We start from the raw sequence: 20,346 nt of genomic DNA, 5'->3' as shown, positions 1-20,346 counted from the left end.
GTCAGGGAGCTGATCTCACATCAGAAAGGTCTTGGATTCGAATCCCGGACAAGGCATGGATGTTCTTTCATTCTCTGTTACTATCTGTTCTTACTGTGGGTGCAGAGTGGACAACAGATCTTCCCTACCTGAATGACGAGTGTCAATCGGGTTGGCATTGGAAGGGAGAAAAAAATTACGAAACACAAATGAGACAATGAAGAAAAAAATTAGTAAAAAAATTGAAAAAACATTGAAAAAAATATTGAAAACAATATGACAATCAAAGCTGACGTCATCAGGGGGTACCAGCTTTGAATTGTCATAAAATGCAAAACTTTTTCTATCAAGAAAGCAAGACAAAAGTAAAAAATTCGCTTTCTCTGTACCCCAAAAGTTTTGCCCATGTCCAGGAATACATAAAATACAAGAAAAAGTAGTAGAATTGTTATACAATGCGATTTAATTATAGAAGCATAAAATAAATAGCATAAAATACTTTTTCAATTTTTTTACTAATTTTTCTTCATTGTCTCATTTGTTTAATTCCTCTTAGTTTCTCTGCTGCTAAGCTCATTTTTTCCATTTGGAAGTTTTATTTTTAATTTTTTGCATTAATATTTTGAATTCTTTTCTATATTACGAAACACAAATGATTCTTCAGTATTAGTTTGCAAAATATTCAAATATGGTACATATAGTAAGTCTTAACAATATTATTTGGATCGAAATATTTAAAATTTTATGCTATGAAAGAGTACGAANAAATATTTGGTATTTAGGCTATACTGCTGAACGCAGAATATTCATTTCGGACGAATAATGGAAGACGCGTCTGCCGGAGACCAAACTTAGTTCGTTTACATCTGTCTTTCTTCTCCACCCCCCCACCCCCCCGGGAAGGGTTTATTCGATTTACAAAACAATAATGAAGATAAACAAATTAGTGAAGGGTCCGATTAAAGGATAAATTATTTAGTGAAGGGTCCTTTTTTAAGTTAAAATATTTTGTGAAGGGTCCGTTTTTATGACAAGATATTTTGTGTGGGGTCCGTTAACGGACCCAAATTTCTTCTAAACAGACCCCTGGCTTACCTTATTATAATATTTTATTTCAAAGAATCTGCTTTCTCTTAAAAATAAATTAAAACGGACCCAAATTTCTTCTAAACAGACCCCTGGCTTACCTTATTGTAATATTTTATTTCAAAGAATCTGCTTTCTCTTAAAAATAAATTAAATGTTATTAGTATGACTATGTTTGGTTACTGGGCTTAAAAAAAACAGTATTTTTTTAAAATCAATAATTACTAGGTTTACTTTTAAAATTATTAAAAACCAAATTTAAAAAAACTTATTTTTATTTTTCACTATATTAAAGTAGAACCATAGTTATCAATTATTTCTACATAAGGGATAATTATTTAAAAATACACTAAATTGAGCCTATATGCATGGCATTAAAATTTTTATACTATATAGTTTGTAATGAATTACATTATGGTTTGTGAGTCATCGTCACTAAAAATTCGACCCTTTTAAAATTGTATATATTTTGTACTTATTGCGTATAATGCATATGTCACAATGCGTGTATTGTGGTGATAAAAGTTCATTGGATCATACGCTAATTATAGAATCATCTACTCACAAACTGACATTTCTTTTCTGACCTTTAAGCCTATATACTTTTTTAATAAATTGTGAATTACAAATTATTCTTCTGCATAGAATCGTTTGCTTAAAACTTTCCGTTTTTTGTCATTTTTAAACGTGTATATATTTTTTTAATAAATTATGAATTTCAAATTATTCAACAGAAAAGAATCGTTTGTTTAAAAATTTGCGTTCCTCTATCCATCTTAAAGCATGTACATTTTTCGATAAAATATGAATTACAAATTATTGTACAGCATAGAATCGACTGCTCAAAAATTTTCGCTCTCTCTCTTTTTTATTCATGTATACATTTTAATTATGTATATACACATGTCATAATCATAATCATGTATACACACAGCCGACGGACTGTGTTGTGGTCAGAGAGCTGACCTCCCATCAGAATGTTCATGGGTTCGAATCCCGGACAAGGCATGGTGTTCTTTCATTCTCTGTTACTATCTGTTCTTACTGTGGGTGCAGAGTGTACAACAGATCTTCCTTGCCTGAATGATGAGTGTCCATCGGGTTGGCATTGGAAGGGAGAGAAAAAATTACGAAACACAAATGAGACAATGAAGAAAAATTTGTAAAAAAATTGGAATAAAAAATTGAAAAAAATATAACAATCAAAGCTGACATACCAGCTTTGAATTGTTAAAAAATGCAAAATTTTTTCTATCAAGAAAGCAAGACAAAAGTCAAAAATTCGCTTTCTCTGTACCCCAAAAGTTTTGCCCATGTTCATGAATACTTAAAATACAAGAAAAAGTAGTAGAATTTGTTATACAATACGATTTAAATTACAGAAGCATAAAATAAATAGCATAAAATATTTTTTTCAATGTTTTTTTCAATTTTTTTACTAATTTTTCTTCATTGTCTCATTTGTTTAATTCCTCTTGGTTTCTCTGCTGCTTAGCGCATTTCTTCCATTTGAAAGTTTTATTTTTATTTTTAAATTTTTGCATTAATATTTTGAATTCTTTTCTACATTACGAAACACAAATGATTCTTCAGCATTAGTTTGCAAAATATTCAAATAATGTACATATAGTAAGTCTTAACAATATTATTTGGATCGAAATATTTAAAATTTTATGCTATGAAAGAGTACGAACGAGTCTTTGTGGAATAATTAACAAGCTTTTCATCTTCTTTCCTTAAAATGCATATTCCAGTTGTTTCTAAATCCCACATCGATATTTGAAATCAATTTGAATCCTCTTTTATTCGGAGATAAATTCCTTTAGGGACATGAATAACTTTTTTATTTCTTTCCCTCCTCGACTCCTTGACATGCCAACAACATTATACCACCCAAAATAGAAACTTCAAAAAGGAAAAATCTGTAACTAAATTAAATAATACTTTGAGCTTCTTGGAATTCTTTTGCTGCTGTCTATTACTTGGCTTATATGTCTGGGAAATATATCTGGAGGCCGTGTTTCTCCTCTTCCCTTTTAACGTATATCGTGAATTACTAATATTTCCCCTACAAGCCTTTAACACTTTCTTTCTTTCTTGAAGCTAATCCCTTTCAATTTCCAAAAAGCTCGTCGAAATTCCTTAGGAAATTCTCTACTTTTCTATCTGTCTTTCCGGATGCTGTGCTAACGTTGCAAATGTTATCGAAAAATACCCCTGCAAAGAAGCTGAATATGACTTCTAAGCTTCTTAGAGAATTCGACGTCTACTCTTACATCAAATATTCACGCATTTCTCTGGAAGCTTTCTGCTGAGAGGCACACGCATTCAATATTGGCGTGCTTTTATTGGTATGGCACAGTTCTCGGAAAAGGATATTTTAATATTTCAACTTTGGCATCCTTTTCCCGATACGGGAATTCAAGCGAGATGAATGTTATATTCTTTAGTGAATGTGTCTTTACATTTTTGATTAACGTAATGAGTTTCTGCGAGTTCTACGTTCTCGGTTTGTGCTTTGATGTTTTAGTTATCTCTGTGTTTTGTGAGAGAATTAGTGGTTTTCTTTTGGCTGTTTACGTTGAGTAAATCTTAAGCGTGAATATCCACGTTTTTGATTTTCAACGTCTTTTACTGCAATGTTTCCAAACTAAAATAGAAAATAATTTTTATTCTAGCTTAAGAATTATGTTTGCTCCATGTATGGTATTGTTTGCGATCTTAAAGCTAGTAATATTTTCACTTGACTCTTTTTACTAAACCAATAAGAATCTTTATTACTATACAAACGTACTATTTGTTATAGTTAAAATATCTAGCGGATAATTCAAATTAAACCAATTTTAACCTTATTATCGAATCCACCAATTTTTTCAGTTGATTAGGTTCTGTAACAAAATCTTTCAAGTTGACAAAACAGCATCTCATAAAGCTTCTTATTCTAGATGATTGTGTTAATTGGAAATGTGCAGCCACTTTAATTAAATTTGAACTCCGTTCAATATTTTCACGACACGTTTTAACCTCATTGCCGAAACCACTGAATTATTTCAGCTCTGGGTCTGATTTTGTTATAAAATTTCTCGCAAAGACATAAAATCAATATTGCTTGTTGTTCTATGTTGTTCCAGGAGATGTGAAAATGACCTGCAGTCGCTTTAATAAAAGCTGATCTAGATCTTTCAATCTTCTCGGAAAACTTACCGATGGCCTTAGTTTAAAGAATTGGAGGTTATCGCCAACAGATTCAAAATACATGCGCACCAACAGTCTCTTTGTTCTTTCTGCGTGACACGTAGTCGTTCTGAAATCACTCCTTCCTTTATTTTACTTTCAGGATTTTCACCAGTCATTTTGTCAGCTTTAAAGATTTTGTCCGTTTGTAAATTTTTAGTAAAAAATAAATTATTCTGAAAATAATCTTAGCTTTACATGTCAACTTAGCGCTGTTTCTTAATTCTACGTGCATTGATCAACACTAAACCCCGAGTATCTTATTTTCTGATTGTTAAGATCCTGCAGTATTTATAGTTCATTAATTGATATTTATCTTGTTGTTGGAATCTTTTTTAATGATAAAGATTTCCGTTAAAAGTGTTTTTCTGGGGAAAAGATTTAATGGATGTGGTACCGCTATTGCTCGAAAGCCATTAAAAATGCTCATTGCTTCAGCAATCTACAGATTAAATCAGAGATGATTGTGCTCCAGAAAAATTCTGGATTTTTTGCTAATCGCGATCCGGAAGTTTCAAGAAATCATCGATTACATTTATGTTTAAAAGTTCTTGTATATTTTATTTAGAAATATTAGAACTAGAATTTATACTTCGCACATTTTTCATTTGTAAATATTTTTTCTGGTAGTATAATAAATGAGATTAGAGATAAAATTGAACTTATACATAATTATTCATTTAAATTATATTGCATGTAATTTATTTAGAATTTCATGTTTTGAAAATATCAATGACTTAAATTTATGAAGGCAATTTTTTGAAATGTGTCATTAATGATTTTACTCAAGAAATTTTCAGGATTCTTGAGTTGAGCTCACAATTACCCCAGCTAAATAGAGTGATCCATTGAAGTCCGGAATCAAGATTTTTCCGCATTTTATTTACGTAATATACCGAATATACACATCAACGACGATACTTAAGATATAGAAACGTAAAAATGACGATATATTAATTTGTTTGCAAGATTAATATTTTAAACAGTTTGTTTCTTTGTTTTATAGTTTTTTTTAATTGATTGAAGATTAATTTGTTGATAGTTCGATTTTATTAAATTGCTCCCTTAGATATCAGGAAAAAAAAATAACTTTACGATAATTTAAGCATGCAAAAACGCTGTTAGAGCTAAGATCTCATTTTCACTTTAAATAGTTCCTAGTAGATTAAAGGTCACGTATCTTAGTAATTTCAGAAATAAGGCAATCTTTGGCAGGGGAGGTTTTCGTGGTTTTCCTCTCCATGCAACGTAAATGCCGGTTAATTCCATCAAAAAGTCCTCCACGACGACAAATTTCTCCCGATACTTAATCAAGGAATTCCCTTGTCTTCTGGATTGGGTTCAAAATTACAAGGTTACGGAGTTGAACTGTAGTAGTCGTAAACCCGAAAAATTGGGGCGGCTGTTCAACGATGGTTATAAAATAAAATAAAACAGATGCATTGAGAGTCGTGGTGGTTCAGAAAATGGAACGCTCGCCTCCCAATGGAGTGACCCGGATTCGAATCCCATTGACGGTTAGTCGATATGAATTCCGCACCCAGCTCACTTCGATTATAGTGCTAACATAAAATATCCTCAGTGGTCGACAGATCATGGGTTAGAGTACCGTCAGGCGAACCGTGGAAGGTTTCGGCGGTTTTCCTCTCCATTTAACGCAAACGCGGGTTAGTTCCATCAAAAAGTTCTCCACGGAGGCAGAATTTCTCCCGATACTTAATCAAGGAGTTCCCTTGTCTTTCGGATTGGGTTCAAAATTGCAAGGCTACGGAGTTGAACATTGATAGTCATAAGCTCAAAATTAGGCTGTTCAATGACGGTTATAAAAAATAATTAAAATAATCCTAATATTAAAATTATCCTAACTATTATAATCCTAATGTGTATTAATGTAATGACTATTGGTAATGTATCTCTTGATATTACTTGTAATATACATTAATGAGAAATATATTGTTACATATTTGAAAAAAATATGTAGTTTTATTTGTCGTTTATATTCACAAGAGCAAAAATTCATTTTTGTTAGATTCTTAGTTCCAGCAACTTTTTAAACAATGGGGGTAAGGGGAGGAAAAAAAGAATATTTTCATCGGAGAACACTTTATACCGCTTTTACTGCGCTGCATAAAACGAAACTGGTAAAGAGAGGTGAGAGGGGGCGGCGATGGAAAGAGGATAAAGTTACGAATAAAATATTTACGCCAGGATAAAAGTACTCGAAAGGCGAAACACAGAAGCTCATAAATGCTACCCATAACTGTAGCCTCTGACGAATTTTTCTTAGTCGAAACTACCCCTGTTTACCTTGAAAAGAATTTTTGAGTAGGTTGTATTCGGGTTGTATTATTATGCTCATTTTTCTTTTCAACTTTTTTCTTCTTTTTTTTAAAGGGTATTATGCACCAAGAATAAACTCGTCAACTGAATTTTACTTCAGGGATCTATTCGGTTTTATAGGTTTATCGGATGAATGCTATTATGAAGTCGATCATCTTATTACTTTTTAGAAATAGTGGCGAGTTCTTTTGGCGAGCTTTTGTATATTTTTATACCACGTCCTATTTTTCGCCGCGGCGTATTTGACAGAAGGGGTTGTATTTCGGACATTTAAGAGGAACTTGAAAATTGGATTTCTTTTATGTTTTAACTTTTATCACGTTTTTCAGTTTTTGATGGCAACTAATGTGATCAGGGCAGAATGTAACAGTGAATAAAAAACAAAAAAAAAAGCTTCGTATAATCTTGGTTTAGTTTATAGTGACTGTCAAAAAGCGAATTTAGGTGTTTGGGGTAAAATGTTGGGCAAATTTATGGTTGCCATTTTGTTTTAGGGATTGTAAAATTCCTTTGGTTTTGTAATATACGGTGAAATATTGTTATAATGAAAGTTTTTTTTTATATTATTATTTTTAAGTAAATTGATTTTATGATTTAAATAGGATTCTTGCCAAAATTAAACTGTAGTTTAAAAATTGTCGATTATTTATATGAACTAAAAAGGATATTTTGCCAGTTTATACTATTTTTTATTGGGTATAAAAGATAGGGAAAGCTTCTCGTGATCACAATTTAAGTTTTAAAATGAAATTATGAAATAGTTTAACACTCTTAAATTGGTTTAATATATTACTAATCTAAATTACGTAAATTGATTTTATATATCACTAACGTGTATTACTTGATATAAATAGGATTCTTGCCAAAATTAAACTGTGCTTAAAAAAATTGTCGATTATTTAAATGAACTAAAAGGATACTTTGCCAGTTTATACAATTTTTTTTTATTGAATGTAAAAGGTAAAGAAAGAGGGAATTTTGAAATAGTTTGAGTTACAGGTACTAGTTAAGAAAACAACCTTTTCCTGTAAAAATGAAATAAAACAGGATGGCGGCTTATTTTATCAAAAAGAGCAAGGAGGGCACTTTTATTGAAGGGCAAGCGGGTCTGGAGGCTTTCCTAGGGACACTGATGGTTTGAATAAACCGGAGTACAACTGATTAATTGTGAGAACTATATTTAATTTAGCAATATGAAGAGGTGAAACTAAAACATTAATTTTTGATAGATTTAATGTTATGTTGGTTTCTTACCGTTTTAAGTATATTTGTGTATTCGTGTGTCACGATTAACGAACGATTCGACGGCCAAATTTGCCCGGAGGAATGTGCTTTCAACTTGTCCCATAAATTGTTGTGTACAGGAGTAATAAATGCAAACGAAATTATAACTCTTAATTTTTCAACTATCATATTGTTCACAAAAATGTTTGAATATTTTCGATATAATTGAAGAAAAGTATCAATACCAGTCGGTACAATCGAACTGAAATATTGATGTCTACCGTAATTATCGACAAGATATATATTTATGTATATCGATGTCAAAATTCAAGAATCTTGCAATACAATACTTTTTTTTAATGTCAATAGTCAAAATCATTTGACTAATATTTTGGTAAAAAACTTAATTAATTTTGTTTTAATGCATAAATCAATAACTTAAGTTTATTTATTTATTTTTAAAAAAAGTTTTTTTCCTTACTAAATATTTATATATTTGCTGAAAATCTGAATTACAAAATGCTAAAGTTGTGAAAGATTCAATAATTGCAAAATCAATTTCCTCCACTGACTTCATATTCTATGCTTAAAAAGGAAATAATTTTCTTTTTAACTTCAAATTTAGGTTCAAACAAATTAATGTAGAAATTCCATTTTGTTTTTATTCTACTTTTCAATCAGTTTCCTCATTTTATGTTAAAACCAGCGGAAAAGGTGTAATTTCTACTCAAAACGAAATGTCAGCACTTTAATTATGTTATTCAATAATATTTACCAAATTCTTGAAATTAGGCATCTAAATTAGCTATTTCCATTTGACGTTGCAATTTAAAATACATTTGAAACTTTTGGTAGCTTTAGAATGAATTTTGAAGAAGTGTTTTCCAAAGCTTAATTACTCCTCTTTGCTTTTTTTACTGGTAAGTGCTGTTTTAAAACTAGTCGTTTTTTTGTTGAATTTCATTAATTATAGGTTTTTTTTAAAAAAAAGGGGGGGGGGAGATTAGAATAAAATTGTTTGTTAGATACTCTGAGGTTGTTCTACTGTCATAAATTTCGGAAGATATATTGTGATTAATGTATATGGAATTGTAATACTGTAAACCTATGGAGCTGACTTGTGTACTGCCAATTTTATTTATGATTTTTAGTTGCATCTTTTGTTTCGTTTAAATCTTTATGTTAAATGTTGTTTGCCTGACTGTTTTATAAAGTTAGATGATTTAAACATTTTGATTGAGGGGGGGGGGTTATAAATGAACTATCTCAGTATTCCCTTTGGGGAAAGTCTGTATATTAAATATTTATTGCTTTTGAGTACAGGGGTGATAAGAGCTGACCTAAAAAACTTTTTTCAGACCCCAATTTGTCCTGTGTTTTTCATTGTACTGATTGTTTTATAAGTAAACAAACAAAATCAAAAGCGTAATAGCAATACAGGTAGCACATTTAAACTACGGATACAAAAATATTTATCGGAAAACAAAGCCTTTATGACTTAAATGAATTTTACGCTAATGACAACCGAACCAATATGGAAATTAATGTGGGAAAGCTGGATCCTACCATGCGATTTTTCGGCCAATAAATATGCACAAACAACAATGGAAAACTGCGACACGATCATTAGATTTTTATATATAGTTAGAAAAGTTGGCCTTAGCATAATTGTTTTAAATGTATAATTCGGTCGTCATGTATATATATATTTCTCTTACACGACGACAAAAAAAAGCCTCATTACAACTCCCCGAATGGCAACGCTGGAAAATCGACCAATGATTGCCTCTAAAAATGTCACCCGCCAAANTTTAAACCTAAGGGGTTAAAAAATTTAATTTGTGCTGTGAAAGGTGACAAATAAAATAATGCACATGCAACATAATATAAATGATGTAGGAAACTATTGGTGGTTCTTAAAGAGTTAAGTAATGGCTTGTAAACATACGATTATTTATTTTCAGCCGTTAAAATCGTCCCTTTACTTATTGTTACAATCGTCCCCAACACGCCATTTCAGCTTTATTTGTTAAAAACAATGCTAGTCAATTAACAAAACAAATTTTTTTTATTGAAATGTTAATTAAGGTGTCCACTTACATATTCGGTTAATAATTTTTATTTGTTTGAACAAAATTACTTCGTTACAATATAATATTCTAATACCAAAAAAAGTACTTACGTAGCGTGAAAATATCTTTTGTGATGTAACTCTTTCAAAAGTACATAAAAATGGTTGCCAGCAGGGGTGTACATGTAGATTTATTAAATACACCTTGTGCGCCACCTGGGAACCAAATCTAGAACCCGACACTCGAAATTTTTGCTCTGTTACAATCGTACCCTGTTACAATTGACCCCACTCTCCCCTACTGATTGTTTTATAAGTAAACAAACAAAATCAAAAACGTAATAATAGCAGCACGGGTAAATACCTTTAAACTACTGATACAAAAATATTTATAGGAAAAGAATGCCTTTATGACTTAAATTAATTTTACGCTAATGACAACCAAACAAATATGAAAATTAATGTGGGAAAACTGGATCCTACCATGTGATTTTTCGTCCAATAAAAATGCACCAACAATGGAAAACTGTTGACACGATCATTAGATTTTTATGTATAGTTAGAAAAGTTGGCCTTAGCCTAATTGTTTTAAATGTATAATTCGGTCGTCATATTTTATATTCAGCTTTTTTTCTAAGCAATATTTAATTAAAACATTACACAGTATGATGAGTATTTCTTAAAAATCTCCGATATTATGTGCGATTTATGAATCTTATATGACTCAGTGAGATATTTTTAAATCATGTATATGATTCATAGAATCGTGTCGTACGGTAAGATTCATCTTTTGAAATATGGAAAGAAAATATTTACTCAATCAAAATGTGTTGAAATATTTCATTTTATCTTAACTACAAAGTTATTTTTAATTTCATGATAGAATTTTTAATTTCTATGCTTCAGCATTTTAATGTTTAATTTAGAAAAATAGGAAAAAGCTACATTTTTGTAGTTTATTACGAATTTAATATAATGTTTATAATTTATTTATTCTGATGTAAAATGATTATAATATTAATTCTATTTATTATTTTTATTCATTCTTTTAATCTTTTCGATCTGATACTTTTGAAATAAATATTTTTTTTAATAGAATGGTTTTATTTTGAACAGTAATATTATTATACAAAAGAAAAGTATATAATTGAAGTATAAAATTCGATTGCGAAAACAGTTTTTTTTTTGTACAATTTAAAGTATATTATTATTTCTTTCAATATATTTCTGCCTTCTATCTGAATAGACTTTTTTCTATTTTGTCGGATTTTCATTATTTTCAATCAAAATTTCATCATCTCTTTCCAATCAAGACTCGAATCAAATAACAGTAGATTAAATTCCGCGCATAATTTCCTTTGAATTTTGTTTATTTTTAAAGGTAATCCTCTTTAAAAGAGTAATCAAAATTTTGAGGCACTTCATTTGAATTGCATTTTTCCAATATTTGATTTTTTATATTTAGAATTTCGGAATGATTCTTATGAAGGGGAAAGGGAAGTGTAGGATCTGAGATTTCGAACTTGATTAATTTGATGGAATCGTATAAGAGATCTTATGTTAACGAAAAATCAATTCAGTAAATTGAGATTATTTTTCATTTATTAATATTAAAAAGCACCTAAAGGAAAATTTGCGTCAGATTTTATTATGTATCGTTATTTCGTATTCACTAAAAATTGTTTATCCGTATGCAGTTTATTGCATATTGCGAAACTTTATTTTTTTCAAAATCAGCTTAGATTTTTATTAGAAAACACAACGTTGAGGTCTGAATATAAGTTACTTTAAATTTTCATGATTCTTCTAATATGCGCTTATTTCTTAACAAAATTGATTTTCTAATTATGTTATGAAATACGTTGATGCAAATAATAAAAGATATCCTTTTTAAAAATTATAAATGAATAGATTATGGGGTTAGCCTTCTAAATGATTCACCGTGTTTCATAACACTGTGTATTATGAGGTATACAATCTACGGTTGATTTGAAATGGCACACCATTTTTAGTTACTTTTAGTGAATGAAATCGGTTGAATATTTCTCGACAAAACAAATTTAAAATATGTCACTTTTTTAAAATTGTATTGCTTGGAAACTATCTGACCGATTTTGTTCCAATTTTATATTGAGTCATTTAGAATTGAATGCTTTGAAATAATGTTAAAATTTGTATACCTTAATATTCGAAACTTTTTGACCATTATTAAAGAAATTAATAATTAATGAAAAATAAAAAAATAATTATTAAAAACAATAAAAAATTATTAAAAATTATTTTCTACATGAAAATATTTTTGATTTGCTGTTGTAGTTCATTTACGTCGCACTAGAGCTGCACAATGGGCTATTGGCGACGGTCGGCGAAACATCCCTGAGGATGATTCGAAGACATGCAATCACAATTTTGATCCTCTGCAGAGTGGATGGCACCCCCGCTTCGGTAGCCCGAAGACCTGCATGCGAAGTCGAGCACTTTACGGTAGAACAGTTTAACGAGGACCAATACCGCNTCGGGGAAACATCCCTGAGGATGATTCGAAGACATGCAATAATAAAATTACAATTACAATACAATTTTGATCCTCTGCAGAGTGGATGGCACCCCCGCTTCGGTAGCCCGAAGGCCTGCATGCGAAGTCGAGCACTTTAGGGTAGAACAGTTTAACGAGGACCAATACCCCACACACTCGATCCCTACTCAGACTGATTCAAGTGGTCACCCACCTGCGCACTGACCGTAGCCAATGATGCTTGACTTCGGTGATCTGCTGGGAACAGTGTCTTAACGATCAGTTCACTACGAGATGAATTATTTTAGAATAAACAAATTTTATAATTGTGAGCAAACTTTTTTCGATTCGCTTAAAAAGTTCTCGAAATATTGAATTCCTATTTCCCAGAATGCACTCACTCCCCATATTTTTAGTGTCAATAATCTGATTTCTTCTTAAGAGAAAAAAAGGCTTTTTTTATTCAGAAAAAGTACGTTTTTCTGTCTGATTTCGTAACTTAAAATATCGTCTGCACTGATTAATATTTGATACCTGTTTATATAATGCATATGATTATATAAGGTATATTTGTAGCCATTAAGTCTAAGTACACGAAATTCCGATTATTAGATAAAAAGTTATTCAAGGTTATTTAGGATGTTCCGTTTTTTTTTTAAATTTCTGTCTTGACTGAAAGATCCTGATTGTACCAAATGGAGCAATTTCTGGGATTTTCGAGCGATGAAGAATGGTGGGCGGAGCAATAATTAGTCCTTAAAAAAAAGAATGAAAAGAGAGAGAATGGAATAGAATCTGCACCCAATTATCAATGTTTTAAAGGAATTCTTATTTTAGAATTAGATTCTTCTCAGATAATATATTTAATCTTATGATGGTCTTCATTTTTCAATTACATATCTTAGACCGATATATGCTTTAAACTTAATTATAATCAGCGTATAGTTCTTTAAGAAATCATGTTTAAATATTAGAAGTTTCCGACAAATTATTCCATGAATTCATACGAATTAGGTAGAACAAATGATTTAAAACTTATCCTCTCCATTTTTATCATGCCGCGGGAAATCCTTTTAAGATTTATGGCGGTGTTGCCAATATTAAGAATTTTAAAAAATAATGCTAATTATGCTTCTCCGGCTGAAACGAATTAAAAATCCAATTTCCCTTGTGCTTCCAATTTTAATAATAGAACTCCCAGACTTTAAAAAAAAAAATTGATTTTTAATGAATTAAAAAAAATATATACATATAACTAATAATTTTCAGAAGATGAGCAAATATTCCCCATCAAATGGCAACTAAAAGATCGGCGACAAGCTCTTTTAAGCTTTTCGACAATAAAAAACTCGAACAATAGAAATTCCAATTCGAACAAGCAGACGATTCTTAAACTACAATAGCTTTTGTTGCCAACAATCGCAGAAATAAACTCGTTTCCGCAAAAATCTGAATAATAAACAAACCGGCTGAAATAAAACAAATGTAATTCATTCAGGGAATGATAACAAGTTGAAGTATCTTTTCAGGTGAAGGGTGTGTGTGTAGCGAAATCTGTTGGGGGAGGAGGATGGAATAAAAGCATTTTTCTGGCATTGCTTATTTGATCCATAAGAATAAAATGTCATTCTAGAGTGTGTAATATTTCTTAAAAGATGGGGGTAACTGCCGCTTTCGAACAAAATATGTCGCGCCGCTGAGAAAATTAGGTTTGGGGGAGATGTAAACGGTGTTTTCGAATCTCATTTTGAAATCGTTTTGTGTCTTTGATTGTGAGGGTGCGCAGCGGAAATGTTTCATACTGTTCGTTGCCTATAAGATTAGGCAACGAACCATTTCCTTACATAAACAACATAAGTAAATGCATAAAACAAGGCAATAATTTAAAGTTTTGTGCTTTTAAAAATTTGTAATAAAAATGTTATTTTAATTATAATTATCTTTTTTTTGTATTTTATTCACTTTGTATCTCATTAAGGAATTTAATTTGTACTTAATAAATTATTTATGCTTTTTTCAGTTGTACATATTGTATTATATTTTTTATATTTATTGCATAATTTAAACCAATTTTTGTAAACAGAATATGTATTGAATTGTACAAATACTAAACATATGGAGTCTTTTCAGTTCAACTCATGTACTATTAAGACGAATAAATGCTTGATCGGTCTTGTTTAGCAAATTAAAACTGAAAAATTATTTTGCGAATTATTTTGAAAAATTATTTTGTTTAGCAAATTAAAACTGAAAAATTATTTTGCGAATAGCTTTAGCCTAAAAACTTGTTTAAAATGATAAAAAAAAAAATTATTGAAAATACGTAAATAAATAAAATTTTGAGTCTGTTCTTACGAAATATTAAGTAAATGTGATCTTAAATTTTAAAATAATTATTTAAATTCGTTGCATTAATTTGAATAACTTTGTTTAAAATTCTGATGATTGTTATGGAATGAATATAACATTATAATATATTTATAGCATTTGTAACCATTAGTAATTTTTATTATAATATATGTATAGCATTTGTAACATGCTATAAATTCATTGCAATGTATCGATTTGCAAATGGTACAGTGGCACCCTCAAAAGTTTTATTCGTGGTCCGTAAAATAAATGAATTAATTAAAATAAAGTTAGTATGTACAGGATGGACTTAGTGCAATCCAGCAAGTAATAACTGAACTTAAGGTTTAATTTATATCCTTAAAAAAACTTTGACTTCTGATAAACAAAACGCGTCGTTGCTGAGCAGCTTTTCATCCAGTCATGGCTTAAAAAATGTTTTAAAAAGTGCCTCTTTAATGTTCAACCTGAATTTAACAACTAAGCGTGGAATTTCACTTCTGCTGGAAATTTTTAGGTACTAGGAATAATCATTACAGGACATAGTCATGGATTACGGGGACGAGGTGGTTGGGTATATGACAGGTGTAACTTTTTTGGCAATTTCTTCGTATTCAAACCTCTGATAATTAGTTTTAAAATTTCTAGTTCCTGCAGTTTAATTTTATAATATAAGTACTGTTATAAATTTGACAACCTTTTAAAACAGCTTGAATGTTTTTTTTAAATGTACTATATGAGTTAGACTAATGTACGACATAAAAAATGGAATCAATAAGCAATTTGAGCTGTGTTCTTTTTTCTTCTTTTTTTGTAAACCCTTTTAGAATTGTCTCCATTTTCCTATAACAAATCAATACCTCTGGGGGTACTGGACTGGAGATCGATCGTTCTCTGATTCAGGTCAAAATTACGATCTGTGGATGAATGAATGGGTCCGCCTTATAAACAGGTTTGATGTGGCAGAAGTCGAATTCTTGGCCATCGATGGCGTCACTGAAGCCCAAGAATCGCACACTCTGCCTTAAATTTGCTCGGTTTCACCAAGTAGGCTTGCCCGTGTGGCAAGTGGCATTAGAAACAACCAACCAACCTGAATTGTCTCCATAGTGAAAATCTGACTAATGTCTGTGATATGTTACATGACCCTATGACCCCGAAGTACAAGTACCCCAATCGGTCTTTCTATTTTTATTTATTAATTTATTTTTAGTCAGACTTTGTTCAAAACATCTTTTGTTCAATTTTTCCGCCTCTTTTGCCGACAAACTCTTCATTTAAGCAAAACAATTAATGTTGCTTTAAAGAAAGTGAAAAAGGTATATTCCATATTATTCCGTTTAGAAATAAATGACACTGTTCTGGTGGTTTTATTTACGATTTTGTCCATTTCATATTTACTTCTTAAGACTAAATTCTGATTATTGTTGCAGTTACAAGGCTATGGATTCGGAATTGCTGTGAGTGGAGGTAAAGATAATCCTAATTTTGCGAATGGCGATCCTTCTATTGCTATATCAGATGTTCTGAAAGCTGGACCAGCTGAAGGAAAACTTCGGTAAGATATGTTCATTTTGTTTTCTAAACACCTTCTGCAACAGAGTACGATTATTGAAAATTTTAGTCTTATGATTGTGACCTACTCAAACTATAGCTCCTGGAATTTAGTTTCAGAACTGAACTCTTTAAATTATTTTATTTCGCTTGTCCATTTGAATATGACTTAATTAATATTTTCTTAAATTTTTTGTAAAAATTATTAATTGCTTGATAATGCCTTTCAATACATAACTAATTTATTTTTCATTTCAATTAGTGTTGATCTTAAATTGTTTACGTTTATAGAAACATATTTTAATAAGAATTACTATAAACAAAATAAACACGTGGTTTCAGATGACTTTAGGAATACTAATTTGATGACGTAGTCCTCCCATGCAACCATGTTAACATTGTTCATTTAATTTACCTGACATAGCGAGAGAAGAAAATATAACTAATTATTAAAGTATGTGGAATAAACTCTTTTTTGTCAAATAGAGCTATAAGCTACCAAATATCTCTGATGTTATCTAAGATATTTGAAAAAATAAAACAGTTTTATTTTACGTGACGACGTTTTTAAAAAAATCTACATGTTATAATTATGTGTTGATTCTAATAGAAGAACTTTCTTAAGCCTAAATATGCCTTTAGGGCCTTTTATAAAAATTTTAAATAAAAAAAATCACTCTCAGAAATGTCACTCTCTCGGCATTTTCTGACCCAGAAGATTGACTTCGCAGCGCATTAAACTGATCATTAAAGGGAGTTCCCTTTATTTGCCTTATAATGAATAGATATAATTTTTTTTTTTTTTTTTTTGGTTTTTTTAAAGCACGTTTAGTTTTAAAGAAAAGTGATTTGAAAATTTCAAGCTTTTTGGGTGAAGGACCCGGATCTAGTGAATTGTGTCGAAAATCTAGTATTAGACCCCAAGATTTATCTTGGCTTAGACTCTTCTACGGCCCTTGATCACACTACCTGTGACCCATTTTCTGGTTCGCGGCCTATGAGTTAGGAACCGCTGATTTAGAGCTTCAACTTTATGAAATCTGCTTTCTAAATATTATAGACTGAACCAAACAAGCAAAAATGTGCAGAACAAGCTTGTTAGAATTTGAACACCATCTACAAATGAAGAGAAAAAAATCATTTTAATTTTTGAAGCTCAACCAAAACATAACATAAATGTCCCAAATACATTTAAAAAGATAATGTTTATGAAAATAAAAGAAGTTAAAATGTTTTTGACTGTGAAATGGGATGTTCTTGAGCAGGAAGTTCTAAGAATTTATCTAAATTCAGTTGCTTAGAGGAGAGCGATATTTCGTAAAATTCCTACAGCCAAGCTTTGAAACCTCGTATTTTTGATCCTTCCATATTTGCCCTGAATCTAAAATTATCATAATGAGGTGTAAAAATATTCCAATATTCATCAAGAAATGGAAATGTTGAAATGATATTCCAGAGTGTTTCTTCAAACACTTGTTAACTCCCCGTTGGTCTAAATATAAATGATTGATTTCCCGATAATTTGAAACTCCTAACTTTGTCACTAACCACAGCGTTTTGTCATTCCATTAGGTTCGACATTTTCACGAGGAAAATAAACATATTTCAGATCGATACTAACGACTCTCTAATCGATGAAAAGTCTTCACAGATTGTCTAAATAAGTTATTTTCGTTAATTAAAAACAAGTTGCATTTTTTTGTCTTTCTCTCTGGTGCAGGATCAACGATCGAGTTATAAGTGCTAATGGCGTCTCTCTTGAAAATGTTGATTATGCCACCGCAGTGCAAATTCTCAGAGAATGTGGACCCACTGTTAATCTGGTAAGTTATGATTCTAATTTATTTGTTTCAAATACTTCAAAATTAAAATTATAATGCCGTGAAACCTCTCGGTTGCGACCACTCTCTGTTCCATAGTAAAATGGCCGTTAAATGAAGGTTGGTCGTTCTTAGAGGTTACCTCCATTGACTTCAAAATTGTTACCGAAGGTACATGATTTTTCGTTAACGATTTTAATTTTAGACAATGTCATTTTCTTGGTGCGGAATATCCACTTCTGTTGGCGTCATGAAAAGAGGGATCGATAAATATAAATTTAGTGTCTGTAAAAATGATCCCAATTGATATAATTATGTGTAAAAACAAATTTACCAATTATGAATGATAAAGCTACTTTAAATAAATAAACAATTATGTTTTTTGTTTAAGTTTTCATTTAATTTTTTATCATAAAAATTAGTTAGAAAAGGTGAGAAGAGGTTTGTTTATATGAGATGCTTAATTTTTTCTAAAATAATTTTTTTTTTCTAATTTAACTTACAACTCTAAGAGTAAATCATTGATACCATCGTCTTTAGTGCACTCTGGCTACAACGTGAGGTTGTATCGTCAAAAAAAGCTCTCTAAATAAAAGCTTCGCCCAAATATTTTGAATACATTTAAATCTACTTATTTGTTTTGTTAAAATTTTAGTTTTTATATTTTTTCGTGTTACCTTATTTGACCTTTTCCGCATTTGGTGCACATGTTTTCCCGATCGCTAGGTGAGGTGCTAAAGATCTCTCTTAAAAGTTTTCTTCAATATAAAGTTCATAGAAAAAACTCCGTGCCTCACAAAAATAGTCGCTGCAAAAATGGTCGCTACATAGAGGTGCTCTTTTTATAGAATTCTGCTCCAAAATAAAGTCATATGACCGTCGATCACAAATTAACATTTGGGAAATAAAAATAATTATTCACATCTGGCAAATCATTATCGAAAGCAATTGCAATAAAATTGCAAATAAAGTAACCGAAACCGATGTATTTGTCCTATAACAGAATGTGTGTTTGTTGATTTGTCACAAAATACTTATTGTTAACGGAGACTCTTATATATGAGCACGTAAGAGAATACATATACTGCCTTTAGAAATGAGCTACATGTGGCGCAGATCAAAACTTATGGTAACACTTCTCATGCTTTCATCATCAGCGTGTGGATAGTCATAGGAGAAGTACGTTCGTTTCTGTTTTGATTTTCAAATAGATTAAAATTTTTTAGGTAAGGAAGCTATATAGAACTCAAAAGTACATTAAACATAGCTCTAAAAGTTGGAAATTTTAGAAAATAGTTTTGAAAATTAAATACGAAAAATATTAAAGAAGGGGGAAATATCGTAATACATTCTCATACAACTGAGCAGTGGATTAGAGAGATGGAGAGAGGATCAAGACTTGTTGGAACCGGTCTGCTCCCAGATTGCGAATATTAAGAATATTATTTCCTATTGCAATCATTATCGGTATATTAATTTTTGAGTATATTCATTTTTTAATTGTTTTAAGCTGAGACATTACCTCTTCAATTCTTATCTGCGATAAATAAATTAAAGTAGCTCATAAAAATTACCTTCCTGATCCAAGAACTGTTTAGTCATAAATAATTTAAATGTTTTTTTTATTTTTTTTATTTCCCCTGTAAGAAAATTCAATAACAAATAACAAGAGAAGAAATGTTGTTTGTCTCTCTGTGAGTGAAGTAATATTTTTTTTATACCACCATTTTTTTTCCGGTGTTAATGTTAGGGCGTGTCCGTCTTATACTGGTTAATAAATAAAGGAAACATTTTTCCTTTAATAGACCACTGATCAATAAAAAGAAAGAAAAAAGTGAATGGTGTGGATTATTCCATCCAATAAAACTATACTCCATCTAATAAGATATTTAGAAGATGGCGAAGTTCTCATCCATTTCCCTCCTAATTCTCATCCTGGGGATATTTCTGAAAATGGTCTGCCGTTCGTTGTTATACGATGGTGGATGGGTTGAAAATTAAAGACTTAACTTCCAAAGAAAAACAAGTTTTTTTTATTAAATTTTAAAATATCAATAGGAAAAGGTAATTAATAATAAAGTTTTATTTTAGCTACAAAATAAATTACTAACTTTCCAAACATACATTGCGAAATTGAGAAAGAAGTGAAAACTTTCCAAACATACATTGCGGAA

The 20,346-nt window shown here is 30.5% G+C and overlaps 1 protein-coding gene across 6 annotated transcripts in view; it reads left to right on the top strand.

Moving 5' to 3' along the window:
- Window positions 1-20,346, top strand: part of LOC107455203 (tight junction protein ZO-1) — a 327,629-nt gene that overhangs the window by 265,976 nt on the left and 41,307 nt on the right. For all 6 annotated transcript variants that reach the window (XM_071177703.1, XM_071177697.1, XM_071177706.1 and 3 more), the window contains 2 exons: window positions 16,232-16,356; window positions 18,073-18,175. In XM_071177703.1, the coding sequence (XP_071033804.1) occupies window positions 16,232-16,356; window positions 18,073-18,175 (228 nt within the window). The remainder of the gene's footprint in view (window positions 1-16,231; window positions 16,357-18,072; window positions 18,176-20,346) is intronic.

Source organism: Parasteatoda tepidariorum, chromosome 1, assembly GCF_043381705.1.
Source record: "Parasteatoda tepidariorum isolate YZ-2023 chromosome 1, CAS_Ptep_4.0, whole genome shotgun sequence".
NCBI lineage: Eukaryota > Metazoa > Arthropoda > Arachnida > Araneae > Theridiidae > Parasteatoda > Parasteatoda tepidariorum.
This window is presented reverse-complemented; position numbering and strand designations above follow the sequence as displayed.